The sequence below is a fragment of the Ursus arctos genome, unplaced genomic scaffold, assembly GCF_023065955.2.
Source record: "Ursus arctos isolate Adak ecotype North America unplaced genomic scaffold, UrsArc2.0 scaffold_7, whole genome shotgun sequence".
Classification (NCBI taxonomy): domain Eukaryota; kingdom Metazoa; phylum Chordata; class Mammalia; order Carnivora; family Ursidae; genus Ursus; species Ursus arctos.
The window spans coordinates 23,926,288-23,944,951 of NW_026623089.1; the positions used below are offsets into that span (position 1 = coordinate 23,926,288).

Sequence of the window (18,664 nt, forward strand, 5' to 3'; positions counted from 1 at the left end):
CATAATTGAAACAAATATTAACCAAAGTCAAACTCTAGGGAACTAGGAATAGTTGATCTTTTGCCTAGGACATTGCTTTTTCTAAAGCAGAATTTTGTAGAAGGCAGTTAATTCCACCTTGGACCCCATTATGGGGTAATAATCTTTTGAAAAGAACATTAGTCAGGAAGTAAGAGATGAGGATCGATGTCATCCTATAAAAAGAAAGAGATGATGTACCAAATAGAGTTACACTGAAGCCTTGCTAACATGGGTCCATGAGGCCCGGGGGTCAAGCAATGTTTATAATAAGATTCTTCAGATTCATTCAATGATAAATAAACCCATCCCACTACAGGCTCCGGGGTAGACATGCTACCATCTACAAAATTATTCTTTCAAACAAGGAAAACAGGGGCAAAGATGCAGGATATTTTCTAATTTTAAAAAATATATTTATATTTCTTTATATGGATATGAATTTTAATGTACAATTTTTTATTCCTTTTTATCATAAGCTAGAGTGGGGAAATGAAAGTCTCATCAGGTAAATATCAATTATCATGTCCTTTCTGTAAAGGCACTTTTGTTATATTTTAATTTTTCTCAAACCAAATATGCCTTGATTTCATATAGTTGTTTTATTTCCACGAAGACCTATCATTAAGTTGACAAAACCTATTATGAAATTGAGAGGGCATATTTCAATCCAGGGCGTCTTGGAATCAAGGAAATTTGACATTAAAGCTGTCCAACACCAGCTACACATTTTCAAGTTAGGAACTATCTTTGAAACCTAATTATGTGCAGAAACCAAGACACCCTGTCTCTCATTTGCTATAGAGAGTTCCTCCAAGCGGCTCGGAAACGTCCAGGAGCGTTCTGCATATACATGGAAGTGATACTTTCATACTCTTGGTTCCTTTTTAATTCCTGGGTCAAATGGATTAGAAGGGAAATCCATTGGACTGGATAGGAAAAGAAAAATATTAGGTTTAGTGAATGTGTATAAGAAAATGTATTTGTTCGAGGATTTGGAATGGTACAATTATTTGGTATGTATTCTTGGAAAAAGTCTTTATATTAGTAGACATATACTGTTCCAAGTTAGTAGATTTAAAAGGATGTGTCACAGTAATATATATGAAGACAGAGGTGATACGAAAGGGACCGTGGCAAGCCTGCCAGCCCCGGGACTTCCTGGGCACTGCCGACCTGCTCGGTTCTCTCCTGCTGATGTGATGATAGCAGTTGGTGAACTAGGCGCTTATGCACCTGGCCTCCTCCCCCTTCTACCGGGAGCACTGCCCATAAGGAAGCCTGACCCGGCTCCTCGGTTGTCCCTTGTCCCTCGTTCCTTCGGCGAGCACGGAGCCTGCCTCAAGGGGGGCAGACAGAAGACTACTGCTCCATCACTTTTATTCTGAGTTCCGTACCTTCAAAGTCTCCTTCTCCTTTTCTATCCGCTGCTGTTCCAGATGCAGCTTCACAAGCGCTGACTCTTTGGCTGCGATTTCTTCTTTCAGCTGATCTACCTGATGGGTCATAATCTTTAATTTCCTCTTCATTTCCGTTATTTCATCCTAATGAAATGAAAGGAGAAATGTCTGAAAGGGAATTAAATAGACATCACCGTCTGTATAGAAGTTCAACACATATTCAAGAGCTTTTAAGGGAGGTTCTCTCAAAACGATGGTCTCCTGAGCAATAACCACTGGCTATTCCTCTGTGTCTTGTGCCCATCAACCTCCAAGTGCTTCATAGCTTTAACTCTCAAAACATTCTCATGAGCTATACACAAAGTATGCGTGATGACTATGCCACACACACAACATACACACAACACACATACAAAACACACAACACATACATGCAACAAACACACAACACACACAACACATGTGACACATGTGACATGCGCAGCATACCTACAACACATGTGACACACAACAGATACAACACAGCACACACCGCACATGTACAACATACGCAACATATACACCAACACATAGGATACAGCGCATACACAACAAACACACAACCTACGTACAACACACAAACACACATGCAACAAATACACACAACCCACATACAACACACATACACAACACACATACAAAAAACACACACATACAACACCACATGCTTTATTCCTCATTTTACAAGGGAGGAATTGGCCCCACGACAAACATTATAACTAAAAGATCACAAAGCAAAGATCTGCAATTAAATGGCAGGAGTGTGCTGCTCCCCCTGAGTCATGGTAGCTATCAGCAGTTTTAAAAATTAGAAACAGGAGACTGGAGATTCTGCATAATAATTAAAAGCAGGACCACAATCTTCACATCCCATCAAGTTGTGTCATTTCCACTTCAAACACCCTGATCTTCTCTTTCAGGTGAATTCCCAGAGACTTCTCGTTTGCCCCGTTCTAAATTCTGCCATTAGGAAAACAGAAACTGCTTTAAACCCAGAAGAGGGAGGAGTGAAAATGTAAAGACAGAAATATATTCCTTACCTGAGCCTCAACCAGATTTTTGCTATAGAGATTCCTGTCTGACCTCACAGCTTCGTACAGGTTTTGTTGCTGTTTTAATTTATTCTCTGATTCAACTATTTTTTTGCTGTAGTCAATAATCTGCATTTCACGGATTTTTATGTCTTTCATGTTCATGAGGACCTGGAGAAGAAAGAAGTATAGGACATGCCTGAAGAGCCAATCTGTGGTTATCAGTTCAGGACAAACAGAGATTTTGATCTAAGGGTAGCTGGTAGAAAGCTCACAATCAGAAAATCTGACTGGTTATAATCACTGCGGTGCAACACAGAAATTCAGCCCCACTGATTAGGGGCAAACATACGTTTTATCGACGCTAGAGTTCTGCTCGAGCATGAAGGCTTAGCACAGCTGTTTTGCGATCACAAGAGGGAAAAAAATAATAAATTCTTTCAATTCTGAAAACCTCTCCTGAACACCCACCCACCAAAAGAGAAAAGAGAAAGAAAAGGCACAAGTTTAAGCAGATCCTCACACGGAGTACTAAGAAAGATAAGAAGTAACTTAGCTGTTTGGCCACACTCACAGCTTCGGAAATTTAACCGCGAGAAAGAAAAGTGGCCTTTGGACATCGATAGTAATCAAAACGCGGTCTTGCCAATGTCAAACTCGCTCCGTCAGGGAAACTCAAAGGACTTCATAAAAATGCATTCTATTGTGGACAAAACACTTCTAGGCAAGATGAGATGTGAGAATAACTGCCTGTTTTTTGCAAGTATGAAAAACCGAGGCGCAGAATTCCACCGTGAGCCAATACTTCTCAACAAGCAATCCATCCCGCGGAAATTACATAATCATGACTCTCAGCGGCAGTGTCCACAGAAATTGATTTTTTAAGGACAAACTTCTTGGAAAATTCCTGAAGAAGAAAAACTTTTGCAAGGAAGACTGATTGAATCAATGGAATTATGGTCTGGACAAAAGCTGGAACGCGCAAGAAAAATGCTTCGGAGTTTTACCGCGTGGCGGGGGAGTTCTCTTAATTAACGGTTGCAGCTGAAGGAGAGAAACGGCGCCACGTGACCGAGACCAGAAGGCCGGGCATGTCCCTGCAGTAACATGGCCAGGGAAGGTTCCTGGGAAGAAGAGGCACTGTATCTAGAACTGCAAATATCTAGGTCAAAAAGTACTTAGACCCTTGCCATGCTCATACTCATTGCAACTCAAGCGTGGGCTACGTGTGAACAGCGTGTCCCCAAATCCCTGCGCTACAGAATTCTTTTCTCCGCCTGTAGAATTCGTATGCCAGAAAATACGCTCCAAGAAACCCTCATGTTTTCCCATCGGAGGTGATGATGGCTAGTGTTTAATCTACTTATCCTTCGTATCTTTAAGTAAATACCTTTCAACGTTTTCTCAGACACACTTAAGGGAGGGATGGGATTAAATGTTAGTAAATGCCTTTTCGGTTCCTTTGAATTCTACATACTCTATTCAGGTCTTCTAGCATAATAGCAGCCAATACGTCTTAGACACGTTCTATGTACCAGGTGTATGTATTAGCTCACTTACTCTTCACAAAAACCCTACAAGATGTGTGTTATTATCACCCTAAGTTTACAAAAAAGGAAATTTCAGTCAAAGAAAGTAATATCGTCCACAGCTACTCAGCTAGGAAACATACAGACACGGGGATTTGTTTGTCTTCCTTTGTCTTGCTTTTCAGGTTTTGTTTTTATTTTTAAGCAAAACGTGATCTTATATATGTTTGCATGCACCTTGCTTTTTAATCACTCAACAGTACTTTGGGGTCATGTGGAGTAGCTCTAACGCACTCTGTTTAGAGGTGGCTTAACACTCCCGTGCGGCTGAGCCATCAGAGACTCAGCGCTTCCCCTCTGATGGGCATTAGCTTGGTTTCCACTTCTTCGCCACTCTGAACCCTGCTGCACTAAGCATTGTGGTACATGGGTCCTTATGCACTTGTGCTTTCACTTCTGTTGGGATGGATTCCCAGGAGCGGAATATCGGGCTCAAAAGACATATATATTTTCAACTTTCATAGATATTGCTAGATTGCTTTCCAAAATGCTGTAACACTTTACGTTTCCATAGTGCCAGCAATAGTTTTCTTAATAGAAAACTATCCTTGCGGTTTCAGGATAAACCCTCTTTGGTCATACTGGATGATTCTTTTAATGTACTGTTGAATTTGGTTTGCTAGAATTTCATTTAGGATTCTGCATACATATTCACAAGTGATCGAAGTCTATAACTTTCTTTTCCATTCTATTTTAATATCAAGGTTTCTGCTAGTGTCGTAAAGTGAACAGAGTACCTTTCTGTTCAGCCATTCATTCCCTCACCCATTTATTCATTCGCTCAATACACACGTACTGAGGACTTATCTATGGCAGGCCCTGTAAAAGCATTAGTGATGAAAAGACAATAAGGTTCACCTCTAGGGAGTGACTCCACCACAAAATGGGTAATCAAGGAATAAGGAGAACCAGGAAACAGACATGTATTGGGTGTTGTGAGGGAATCAAACACTGGAAGGCAGATGGATAGTTTCTTTGAGAATGGTCCTACACGAACTACCTAAACAGTAAATATTTGGGATTTACACCATTTGTGGGAACTGCCTCTTCCTTTTTATGCCTCGGCCATCCCAATCAAGGACTCGTGTCGGACCCCAAGCTCTCCCCCAGGCCTGGAGTCTTTACTCATTATCCCTGCAGAAGGCATGGGTTCCATGTAACATGGCAGCAATGCCAATCGTGTTACCTCAACGAACGCAAAGTGCATGAGCAGCACTTCTTCTGAAGTTACATAGCCTGAGAATGATTTGATTCTTAAAAATTTGAAGAAACTCAGGTCTCCAGTTACTGGGCCCTCTGTGAGTGTTGGAGCTAGTTCTCCCTCAACTTCAGTGGCTTCCATACTCCTGCTTTCCGACGTTTACTACTTCTCTCCAAGTTAAACCTTGATGTCTGTACGTATTTTCAAAGGAATTACCTATTTCAGCCATTTTTTTAAATTTATGCCACCAGATTTGTACAAAGTATTTTTACATGCTTTTGCTGTTTTATTGTTACTGAGATCACCCACTTTGTGTGGAAAGAGAGTGGCGCAAAGTAAGAATAAATACAGACTGTGGGAACGGTTTGGATGGTTGGTTGAGGGCCTACAAGGAACAAAATTAGAAAATCTGAGACAAGGAGGTCTGGAGAAAAGGTATGTGCATAGATCTGAAATGAAAAGAAACCCCTTTCCTTTTCCCGTCATTTCTTTGATCCATATCTGTAGAATCCTTAAAAATGAGGGGCGCCTGGGTGGCGCAGTCGTTAGGCGTCTGCCTTCAGCTCAGGGCATGATCCTGGCGTTCTGGGATCGAGCCCCACATCAGGGTCCTCCGCTGGGAGCCTGCTTCTTCCTCTCCCACTCCCCCTGCTTGTGTTCCCCCTCTCGCTGGCTCTCTCTCTCTCTGTCAAATAAATAAATAAAATCTTTAAAAAAAAAAAAAGAATCCTTAAAAATGAGTAACGGGCAGTCTTTTAAGCTACCACTACCAGTAACTAAGATGTACAACTTAGAAATAAATGTAAAACCTAAATAAGGTATCTGTTACTAGAACTGTTAATTGTTTGATTAAAATAAAAAAGGAAAGGCACTGTCTTAGACTAAAATTTAGCCTTTCTATGGACATGATCACCCTCTTTGGGGGTCAGTGAAATGAATGGATTGAAAAACACTTTGAACAGCATCATCAGCATTCAGAATATCGAGCAGCACATCAGAGAAAAGAAAAAATTTGCTTGTTCAATCACTTCGAGAGATGTTATAACAAGAAACATCCTTTGCACAGAAAGAAGAATGCTCCAGGGCGCCTGGGTGGCTCAGTCATTAAGCGTCTGCCTATGGCTCAGGGTGTGATCCCAGAGTTCTGGGATCGAGCCCCGCATCAGGCTCCTCCGCTGGGAGCCTGCTTCTTCCTCTCTCACTTCCCCTGCTTGTGTTCCCTCTCTTGCTGGCTGTCTCTCTCTCTCTGTCAAATAAATAAATAAAAATCTGAATGAAAGAAAGAAAGAAAGAAAGAAAGAAAGAAAGAAAGAAAGAAAGAAAGAAAGAAAGAGAAAGCTCCAGAGAGAGAGAGAGAGAGAAAGAAAGAAAGCAAGCAAGCTCCAGAGAGAGAAAGAAAGAAAGAAAGAAAGAAAGAAAGAAAGCTCCAGAGAGAGAGAAAGAAAGAAAGAAAGAAAGAAAGAAAGAAAGAAAGAAGAAAGCTCCAGAGAGAGAGAGAGAAAGAAAGAAAGAAAGCAAGCTCCAGAGAGAAAGAAAGAAAGAAAGAAAGAAAGAAAGAAAGAAAGAAAGAAAGAAAGATCCAGAGAAAGGATGCAGCCAAGGGCATTTCTTTTGGGGGCATCCAACTAGCAGGGTCCGTCTTTCTGCATGCAACAGTGCAGGAAACCACAGTGCACTTGCTTCTGGATTCTTGAAGCTGGGAGTAATAATAACTCATCATGATATCAAGAAGATCAAAGATATTTTAGTTAAATGACAATGAAAAAAATATTGAAACTAAGGGAACAGACAATTTACAAAGCAATTTAGTTCTAAGTGTCGGAACTCAATTTGTTTCAGTGGAAATCATTCAAACCAATGTCAAATCCTGAAAATTCATAAAATGTGTGGGGTGTTAAGTAGGAGCAAAACCTTTAGTCAGCAGAATGGTCCCTGTTGAAAATGGCATATCAGAGAATGTGAGATGCCAGCTGTGAGGCTGGAGCTTCATTAATTTTAGATAACTTTAGATACCTCCAACCAACTCATGGGAGAAATCACACCCAAATATGAAAGGCTTTGTTACAGCCAGAGACTCGGAGATCCCAGCCTTTGGAAGCCCACTTCAGACTAGCCCAGAAAATGCTTACAGTGCACTCTGAGGGTACAGTCCGAGTTTATAACCTACTACCTTTTCTTTTTCTGTTAAAACAACCTGCCAATAGAAGTAGGAGTGAGATAAAAATCAATAATGCATGCTGGAAATCTGCAGCATAGTCAAAACATCACATAGACTAAGGCAGGATAAGAAAGTAGGTCACTGAATTTGGAGCCCTTTAACTTACATTTGATGAAATATCAGTATAATAAACTCCTCCAATAAGATTTTCTGACTCAGTGTCAATGGTTTGAATGCTGACAATGCCTTTACCTTCATAATGAAACTGAAAAACTCAATCTCTGGAAAAAAACAAAAAAAAACAAAACAAAAAAACCTATGTGGCCAAGCACGTGAGATTTTAAGTCTTCTCTATTTTTCTTGCTTTCTTATTTTATTCTCTACCTTGAATTTAGAGAGGCATATCTATGTTTCTGGGGGGGGGGGTAAGATTTGTTTTTAAGTAAGCTTTCCACCCCACATGGAGTTTAAACTCACGACCCCAAGATCAAGAGACACACGCTCTCCTGATTGAGCCAGCCGGGCACCTCTTCTATGTTTCTGTTCTTAATAACTCATTATGTTAGGGGTGTGTGCGTGGCTCAGACAGTTAAGTGTCTGCCTTCGGCTCAGGTCATGATCCCAGGGTCCTGGAATCGAGCCCTGCATCATAGGGCTCCTTGCTCCGCGGGGAGCCTCCACTCCTTCTCCCTCTCCCTCTGCCTGCCGCTCCCCCTGCTTGTGCGATCACTCTCACTCTCTCTCTCTGTCAAATAAATAAATAAAATCTTTAGAAAAAATAAATAACATATTACATTATATTATAAAATGAGGGATATAATCATATCTACCTCAGAGGGCAGTTACGAGGATTTAAGTGGAAAGATACATACATTCACACCATCATATAAGTACCAAGCAGATCATAATTTAATCATTTAATAAATAATAGATTGTCATAATAGGTTAATATTCTGTCGTGTTATATAATATTAGTACTTAACAAATCCATTTGATTTTTCTACGGATCAAATTCTGTTTTGCAGGAAAACAGTAATCCCTAAGACACTAATTTTATACCAACACAAAAAGCTTATAATTTGACTGTGAAAGATACTCTGTATAACCAAAGAAACAGGAGTTTCATTTCATTATGAAGAACCTATTCAATCAACAATATTTCTTTGATCAACTTTTGCTTTCCTCACTTACTTGTAAGCCCTTGAAAGCACATTATTATTCATTTCTTGGAACCTTTGTCGAGGAGAGTTTTGCTTGACACTGTTATAAGCAAATAAGCAGAGAGCTAAGGAACATGGAGGTAAGGATTCAATTGTGAAAGAATGCTATTTGGTGTATAAAATGTCTGGAAGGGCACTGGCCACAAGTTTAATATTTAGAATGAGAAAGGAGGGGATCTAAAATGAGCCAAGTGCACAATGTGCAACATGTGCCACAGATTTAATGATTCACCAGGAATGGTTTTACCCAGAATTTACAAAATGTCAGTAAATGTAGTGGACCCCAACTCATAATGCCATTCCTGGTGCCTCTCAATCTAACTAAGGAGTAAAAGTTAGAGTGCAGCAGAGCAGAAAGCATGAGGACAAAGAGCCCTGAATCACTGAACTAGATTATCTTAGGGTTCTGCAAATATTCACTCCCTCTCCCTGCCCCTACCACCTCCATGGGAAGAGTCTTCCCCTTGCTGTTGGGCGTGGACATGTGACTTGCCATGGCCAACGGGAAGTCAGAGGAGAGAGCCATGAAATGTGCTTGTGCCGTTGGGTTTGCCCTTTGCTTTCCTTTCTTTCTCCATGAGAACACCGTGCATCCTGGAGGAGCAGAAACACGTAGAGCAAAACCAGACCCAACTCACAGCCTCCAGCCAAGTGCAGGCAAGCCTAGACCACCTGAGTCCCACTCAACTGCTGACGTGGAACAAGTGAGTGCTGGGGGGCCTGGGGGGCTCAAGTCATGATCTTGGGGTTCTGGGATCGAGCCCTGGAGTCTCTTCCTCCCTTTTTCTCTCCCTCTGCCCCTCCTCACCATTTGTGGTCTCTTGCACTCTCTCTCTCATATAAATAAATAAAATCTTTAAAAAGAAAGAAAGAAAGAAAGAAAGAAAGAAAGAAAGAAAGAGAGAAAGAAAGAAAGAAAGAAAGAAAGAAGTGCTTATTTCTGCATGCCCATGAGATTTGGTGGTTGTGTATTATGCAGCCTTAGTATGGCAAGTGTTGACTGAGACAAGCACATGAGATAAGGTTTAGGATTCTAAGCCATCCAATTCTGGCACAGAGAAGGATCTTCTTCCTCGTTTGCAAATGCCAAGTTAAATTAATAAAATGTAATGTAGGGCTTTCAGTATCTAAGATTTCACCTTTCTTTCTCTAAACAGAAAGAACCAGAAGGCAAATGTTGACACTGTTTTTGCAGCCCAGAAGGCAGAAGAGACCATGCCGCGAGTCACTCACAGCTAAAATTGCTGAGGATAACTCAGATAAGATCGTCCATTATGTCAACATGTTTCAAATGAATTTAAAATGGGGGAAGACCCATAATGATAAATATATTAGTGAAGAAGAATTTAATATAAATAACTAAAAGTAAGTCTTTGAGTGGTTAATTCAGATCTCTAATTACACTTTCCATTCATTCTTTCAAAAAATATTTGGACCTATTTAGGAAATAGGTATTATGAAGAGCTCAAAGTTGAATAACAATCCTTCTTCTATGCACAGAGATAAAACTAGGGCAAACCATATAAGTAATTTTGCATTCTGTTTTTATCAGATTCATATTGTGAACACGTCCCCCATTTTAAAAAAAAATTTTTCAAACACGTGGTTTTAACGGTACATAATATTGTATCAGATAAGCATAGCACAATTTATTTTAAAGAATATCCTTTTATAAAACCCTTTGCATTTCTTATTTTTCCATAGATTGAGTTCTTACAAAAGAAATTGCTGGGTTAAAACTTGGAACAATGTACACTCACTCTAGAAGCTGATGAAAATGTCAGTTTCGTGACATTATCCCCAGTCCCTGATATTAGTCGTTAATTCCCTAGAAATAGAATGCATGAAAGGGAATGTTCTGTTTGTGGGAATGAGGTGTGCGTGTGTGTGTGTGTGTGTGTGTGTGTGTGCAGCAGAAAAGAAAGAAAGAAATAGGGGAGGGGCATATTTCTTATACTATTCCTTATATGTTTTAAGGACATGCAGGTCCTTAATGAGAAGTCCAGGGCTGCCTGGGTGGCTCAGTCGGTTCAGCACTGGACTCTTGATTTCAGCTCAGGTCATGATCTCAGGGTTGTGGGATCGAGCTGTGAGTCAGGTTCTGCAGAGTCTGAGATGCTCTCTTTCCCTCTCCTTCTGCCCCTCCTCCTGCTCGCTCGCTCTCTCTCTAAAATAAATAAATAAAATCTTTAAAAAAGAAAAAAAAGGGCGCCTGGGTGGCTCAGCCTGTTAAGCATCTGCCTTTGGCTCAGATCATGATCCCAGGGTCCTGGGATCCAGGCCCACATGGGCTTTCTGTTCAGCAGGGAGCCTGCTTCTCCTTCTCCCTCTACCTGCTGCTCCCCCTGGTTGTGCTGGCTCTCTCCCTCTGTCAAATAAATAAATAAAATCTTTAAAAAAAAAAAAAAAGAGAAAGAAAGAAAGAAAGAAAGAAAGAAAGAAAGAAAGAAAGAAAAGAAAAGGAAAGAAAAAAGAAAGAAAAGAAAAGAAAAGAAAAGAAAAAAGAAAGAAAAGAAAGAAAAAGAAGTCCAGAGATGACCCAAGTTGCTGTAGCTACTGACCTATGCTGTCAGGGGTTAAGTAAGAAATAGAAAAGTTGCAGTGGATAAAGAATTTGTTAAGAACTTGTGCTTAAATGATTTAGCAATACATTATTTAATCTTGTGCAGTTAAACATCAGAATTATGAGAAACAATTACCAGCAAAACTTGGTACCTCTACACTTTTACAAGGAAACAGAAAAAGAAATAATCCTATCTTAAAATCAGTGACAGTGTCCTTTTTTTTTTTTTTTTTAAAATATTTTATTTATTTGACAGAGAGAGAGACAGCCAGCGAGAGAGGGAACACAAGCAGGGGGAGTGGGAGAGGAAGAAGCAGGCTCATAGCGGAAGAGCCTGATGTGGGGCTCGATCCCATAACACCGGGATCACGCCCTGAGCCGAAGGCAGACGCTTAACCGCTGTGCCACCCAGGCGCCCCTAGTGTCCTTTTTATCATTCATCATCTATTTGTTTAACAAACACTTTATTGGTGCCCACTATTTACCAGCACACTGGAAATGAAGAAATGAATGAGATAAAATCATCATTCCCAAGAGCTCACTCTAAAGTAGGAAAAACAAATGTGGAAAAGAAAATAATTACTCTAAGGATGATAAGTGGCATTGCAGAGATACCAACAAATCCATAAAAGAGAGAGTCGGAGCAGGCTTGAGCCCAGAGATGAGCATTTGAGCTGGGTATTGAAGGATAAAGAGGAGTTTGCGAGGCAGAGACGGGAAGGAAGGACTTTCCAGGGAGAACAAAGAGCTTGGACTCTGTCCCATAAATCACAGTATACAATTGCTTTGTCTTAATGCGGATTATAGGTATGTACCAAAATACTGACTCTACCAGGTGGGACCAGGGCAGCTAGCATCCCTAGGTTAGTCCCCTCCAGCCCTGGACAGTCTCCACCTTACTCCCAACAAGCTATAGACATATTATTTTCTACATGTGCTAAGGATGCAAAAAAATGTTAGAAGCACTGGCCCAGGTTGCTGAGAAGTGACAGAGGTTTGTTAAGGCCAGGAGTGATACCAAGATCACACTGGAATTTTTAACAGTTAACTTTGATAGTGTGATGGCAGCCAGGGGTGGAGAGACACGGATTATCATCAGGAAGGTGAAGCAGGAAGCGGCGACAGATTACATGTTCAGATCTATTTCCTGTCTCACCATACAGCGCCTCTCCCTTAGAAGGATTATACTCCTACCCAGGGACGTTGGACTTGGCCATGTGACTTGCTTTAGCCAAGGGAATATGAGTGGACAAGCCCCGTGCCCTTCCCTTACCAGCAGAAGCTCGGAGAGCATCACAAGGTCCACTATTACACTGTCTTCCCTCGGAAAGAGGCCAGCACATCCCAACAGAATCAGCTTGGAGGGAAGAGGCCACGAAGCAGGGCAGCGGCTGACCCACAAAGGCTAAACATGAATCTTTGTTGCTATAAACCACTGAAATTTCAGGGTCGTTTGTTACAGCTGAAGCTGACGGATGCGGGGCCTGATGGGCTAGCCCAGGCTGGAGAATACGAGGTCCTGAACTGACCACTGGTTTTCTCAGAGTCAGGAAATCAATCAACGGAGCTTAAAAGATGATTAAGTCAGAAGAGAAGCACACTGTACTCCAATGGCCCCCCGATCAGGGCTCTAAGAATCACGGGGGCGGGTGGGGGTAGGGGCGTGCAGGGGTGATCTTTTATAAGGAAGACGCGTCCAGTCAGGGCTAGACTGAGCATATGCATTCGTGTTCCTCCAAACTTACGTCCTACAAACCTCTGCTCAGCATTTATTTAGCCTAAGCGGGGAAAAAGCTGATTTCCTAACAGTAAAGCTTGTTTCCCACTTTCTTAATGTTTATAATCAAACGTTGGCTGTCCTCCTTGTCATTTTCACTGAGATTCCAGTCCAAAAACAAAACAAAACAAAACGTAAACACGCAGGAGCCCTGGTAAACACTGAAGATTTCACTGAGGAGATCAAAGAGAGGGCTTATACTGCAGCGCAGAGAACATTTTGCCTGGGGGGGGGAGGGGAGAAATCTCATTAAACCAGTCTTTTCTCCCAAACCCTCTTCTCAGTCTCATACTTAAAACGTTCCTCCATTCCCCAAAGCCCCTTCCTGACACCATGAAACCCCCCTCGTGAAACCTTCTGCTCTACGCCATCTGGGAATGCACTGAAAACAGCAGAGTCCAACCCCTCATGCTTAATGCTGGCAATGTGCTAAGACAACTGGTTAAAGTAGATTTGAAATCTCCGAAATCGTTCTTCAAGACGCTGGGTGAGCACTCTCCCAGCTCCGCAGTTTACAGGAAGTACAGATCTGGGAGTTAGCTACTCAACGTGTGAATTTCCACCACCGTGAGGTTTCAGGTTCACAAGAGTTGAGAAATAAAAATGCCCTTTGAATGTGTGAACATTTACCTGATGCCAGGAGTCACTCACACCTTAATTTGAGGCCATTTAATTAGATGCCTTTCTCCTAACAACTAGTTGGAATCCTCCATCTGAGGGACAAGGGTTTTAGGGACAGATGTGAGGGGGTGAGAACAAAGGGTGCAGAGAGGATGATGCTGACAGCACCCCCCACCCCCAAGCTAAGCATCCAGCCCAGGGAAACTGCACAGCAGGGTAACAGGGGAGGGGCCTCAAAGGGGAAACAGAGACCCCAGAAGCATTGGCCTTGTCCATTTCACAATTTGACCCAGGTCAACCCTGGGACAGCTTTTCTTCTGTTGACATCATTCCTCTTAAATTCTCATGCAAACCACCAGCTCAAACCTGAAGAAATCCTCTTTGCTACATCGTGTGACCATCAGAAAGAACGTGCTTGTGCTCCACCCACATCATCAAGGGGTGACTTTACCTTTTGGGTAAGGTCGCTGGCTTCACTGATGTACCAATCTCTCTCCTTTTCCAGATGAAAGATGATCTTTCTCTGCTTCTGAGCCTCATCCTTGTAGTTCTGGATTTCTTCCTCCAGGTTCCTCTTGGCTTGCTCATGGAGCTTTACCAGGTCTATCTGTTTCTGGGTCGCATTGACCGCCTTAAGCATATTCTAAAAATAAGGAAAACAGAGCGGTTGCGTTACTCAAAATGTGTGGGGATTTTTGGATAAATGTACCCCCTGTTTCATCCCTAAAATAATTAGATACATCATTTTTTGGATGAATAAAGATAATCATATTCTCTACGGCTTATTTAGAGCCTACTCTGTTAATTTTGCACAAGGCAAACACATACATTAGTACAAGAAGTGACCACAGCATCCCTAGGAAGTGAGCACTACCTTGCTTCCATTTTAAGGGTAGGAAACTGACACTCAGAAGTTAAGCTGCTTGCCTCCAAGTTCATACAACACGGGATTGGCAGAACCGGGATTTGAGTCCAGGGCTGACTGACCCCAAAGGTAACCTCCATTCCGGCTTCGCCTCATTCCTGTGAGCTTAGAACAATTGAACCTAATCACAGAACAGGGCTTTGACTACAAAGTAAAATAAAGCCAACTCGTTAAAAATGCAAATAACTAGAATTAATATATGATCCAACAATTTCACTCCAGGGTACAGACACCCAGAAGAACTGAAAACAGGTGTTGAAACAAGAATTTGTACATGAAATGTTCACAGCAGCACTAGTCACAACAGCCAAAAGGGGAAAACAACCCAAATGTCCATCAACCGATGAACAGGTAATCAAAATGTTGTATATCCTCCCAGTGGAATAGTAATCAACCAGAAAAAGGCACGAAGTCCTGATACAGACTACAGCATGGTTGAAGCCTGAAAACATTACTCTGAGTGAAAGGGGCCAGACACAAAAGGTCATGTCTAATAGGATTCTGGTTCTATAAATATCCAAAATAGTCAAATCCGCAGAGGAAGAAGGCAGATTAGTAGTCGCTAAGGGGTGGGAGAAGTGGGGCATGGGGGGACATAACTGCTTTACAGGGACGGGGTTCCTTTTGGAGCGATGAGAATGTTCTGCAGCTGGAGCGTGGTGATGGTTGCACAACACCGTGAATATACTCAAGGTTACTCGGTAAATTCTGTCATGTATATTTGACCACAATAACACAACAACTAAGCCAGTTTCTAAAAAAGTGTAGAAGCCTGTGTCCCAACTGAGATGCCGATTCAGTGGATCTGGGAAGGGACCCAGGCGCCAACATATTTTTTTTTTAACGCTGCTCAAGTGATTTCTGCTAGTGAGACAGAAATTCCTTGGATTGGCTGCCCAAAAAGCCAGCTTGTGCCCTGAAAATGAGAAGTTAATTGTAGTGCCTCTCTGGCAGCTGAGCTCATGCAAAAGGGTTCACTTCTCTGGCCACAAGTGAATGGACCAGGGACTTTAGAAAAAGGGCCTTTAACTTTCTGCAACTCAACAGAGCATGTAAACTTGGGAGCTGTTGGTGATAGGCTTTTTTTTTTTTTCTTTTTTTTTGCCAAACAGACCAGGGAACAGGAAGGCATTCTTCCCCAAAAGAGAGGAACCAAAGCAAAACTCAGCAGGAAATCCAGTGGTGGCGAGAGAGGGCTTTCAGTATCCCAAGAATGTCAGGTCAGCTTCCTATCAGTTCCCAAGGCCCAGCTGTATCCTTGGGTCCCATGAGACACGGGATTGTCCCTTCCCAAATCTCTAAGCAATATGGACCCGCGGCCAGGTCAGAAAACCACTGGAACATATAAACACTACGCCTCAGTTGGGTGATGATGCAGAAAATAGAAAAGGTCAACTTGATTTTCAAGTACTGAATTAAACATCCACACTATAAAAGACAAAGCCACTTGAACATGACACTGAAAGAACGAAAACATATTAACATTGCTGCCTGTCAAAACCATGTCACTCATTCATTCAACGGAGGGGGCATTTCAAGTCAGTGGGGAAAGAACGTATTATTAGCGAAGGTTGGTTGCATCTCTACAGAGGGTCGGGCGCTGTGTTAGGCACTAAGTAAGGATGCACACTGGCCAGAGAAAAAAAAAAGTATATCCTGCCCTGGAGGATGAACTGATGTTTCAAGTCAAACAAATAATTGTAAAATTAATGTTGTGCTACGTGTCCTATTGTGGCAGAAAATCTATTGGTTGTCTACCAGTATACATAAAATATAAATGGATAAAACGCATGTGTTAAAAATACGTTTAGGGACGTCTGGGTGGCTCAGTCATTAAGCGTCTGCCTTCGGCTCAGGGCGTGATCCCGGCGTTCTGGGATCGAGCCCCACATCAAGCTCCTCCGCTGGGACCCTGCTTCGTCCTCTCCCACTCCCCCTGCTTGTGTTCCCTCTCTCGCTGGCTGTCTCTCTCTCTGTCAAATAAATAAATAAAATCTTTAAAAAAAAATACGTTTAAAAATCTAAATCCAACAACATTGTTTGCATGTGTAAATTTATTGAATAAAGGACCAGTTTCCAGGATTATGCGAAAAAATGATTTTCTGAGGAATGCTCAGCATGTAAGGGTAGGTAATCTTCTACTATTTCCTGAGATCCCCAAATAGTCTTCTTTAAGCTTCCAGAGTGGTCTATTTTGTCAATATTTGTTCAATTCTGGGAAACATAAGAAATAATGAAAGTTGGAATAAAAAAATATAGGCTATTTCTACTTGATGAGATGACTGTCTTGACCAACAGCCTCCCCACTTTACACCTGGCCCTTTGCTTTTCCCTCCCTGGAGGAAATCCCTGAGCAGGAAAGTTTACCCCAAATCCTTGGAAGTAGTTAACCTCCTAAGAGTGACTGACTGTCAATGGAAGGAATCCTCTGAACTGGTTTGGAGAGGAAAGGGGCGGGGGTAGTCCTGCCTTGATTGGAAGCTTTCCGGACCCCAAGATCCCCGCAACCCCTCCCTCAGCTTTGGACCAGACTGAGCTCAAACACTAGGAGATACAAGGGCTGAAAACAAAAACGGAAACCTACAACATTCCCCGAAAGATGGAGGGAAGATTTCTGGCATCAACTGGCCCTTCTTACACCAAACTCATCGAAGGTAGAATTGTACGAGCACTCACTTGTACCTTCTGGACTAGCAAAAGTTGCAGATTATAGATATTAAATTCAGAAATTGTGATCAACCGCTTAGGATGCCAAATGACACACGAGCAATAAAATCAGAATCCACAAAACACTCTTAAATCCCTGCTCGTTTATATGATAATTCCCCCCACATCCCTCTGTGCTACAGGTGATAATGCAGTTAGGGTTCTCAGCCCACGACGGGTGGACTCGCCCGGCAGCTTGGAAGAAAACAGAGCACGATTATTTATCCCTAATCTACTTTTGTTCGCTTCAGAGTTTTCTTTCCCCTGCACAACAGTAAGAGGCAGATATCATAGCATTAAAGAAAGACATTTATTTAACAGCGCTACGGGAACACACTCACCTTATTTAATATGTCCCTTTCTCTCAGAAGCTCATCCATTGCTTTCTTATCAAGTTCTGCCTGTTTCTTTGAAGCCTCCACCTCTAAATGACCAAGGAGAAGAAGAAGAAATATGGAGCTGACCCAAGAAAGAATCTGCCAAGGCCAAAGCCAATGCGACCTAGAAACTGCTTGACATGTTTATCTGCAGCTATAAAATTCCTATTTATTGAGTGTTCCATGATCTTCATTATAACTCAGTGAAGGAGGTCTCTTGTCCCACTGAACACATGGAAACTGAGCCTCAGCGGGATTAAGCCACATGCCACTCGTCTGCAACCAAGAGGTGACAGGGCTGAGGCTGGGAGCACGGTTTGTCTGACTCCAAAAGTCCTTGCTCTTTTTCAATCTTTTTAATTACACACGTAATTAGGAATGCAGAAATAAATGAGACATCCAAATAAACACAAGGGAAAAAAATTCAAGTCAACCAGAATCTACTTAGGATTTTGATAAGTCTCCTTCCGGACTTCTTCCTACGCAAATATGTGTGTGCATAAAAATACAGACATCCACACACTCATATATATACACCAAAAGTGAATTATACGACACATACTGTTTTGTAGCTTGCTTCTATAATTAACTAACATAAAATAAATGCCTCTCTATATTATAAATGTGCATCTACAACAGAATTTTAATGGCTCTGTGATATTTCACTATACGAAAATGCATTAATTTATTTAGCCAATCCCCCACCTTAACATTTAAATTGCTTCCATTTTACTTATTTATTTGCAATTATAAGCCATAATTCTGTGAAAGTTCTTGTTCATTTGTTACTCTAGAAGAAGTAGTCCTGGATCGAAGGCGATTAAAAAAAAGGCCTTTCTGTCCTACTGCCAAATTTTGCTCCAGAAAACTAAGAGCAGTTTACATCCACACCCAAACCACCCCTGGGTATTATCATGCTCTTTGATCTCTTTGGCAATTTAATAGATTATTAAAACCCTATGTCTGTATTTAATTTACATTTCTTTGATCAGTAGTAAAGTTGACTACTTTTTCTAGTTAAAAGACCATTTACTTGTAT

General features: G+C 41.6%; 1 protein-coding gene across 1 annotated transcript in view; it reads right to left on the reverse strand.

Moving 5' to 3' along the window:
* The window catches only part of CFAP58 (cilia and flagella associated protein 58), a 105,835-nt gene that overhangs the window by 53,951 nt on the left and 33,220 nt on the right, over window positions 1-18,664 (reverse strand). The window contains exons 9-12 of the mRNA XM_048218933.2: window positions 17,590-17,672; window positions 14,069-14,260; window positions 2,498-2,659; window positions 1,416-1,562 (exon numbers count right to left, since the gene is read on the reverse strand). Of these exons, the coding sequence (XP_048074890.1) occupies window positions 1,416-1,562; window positions 2,498-2,659; window positions 14,069-14,260; window positions 17,590-17,672 (584 nt within the window). The remainder of the gene's footprint in view (window positions 1-1,415; window positions 1,563-2,497; window positions 2,660-14,068; window positions 14,261-17,589; window positions 17,673-18,664) is intronic.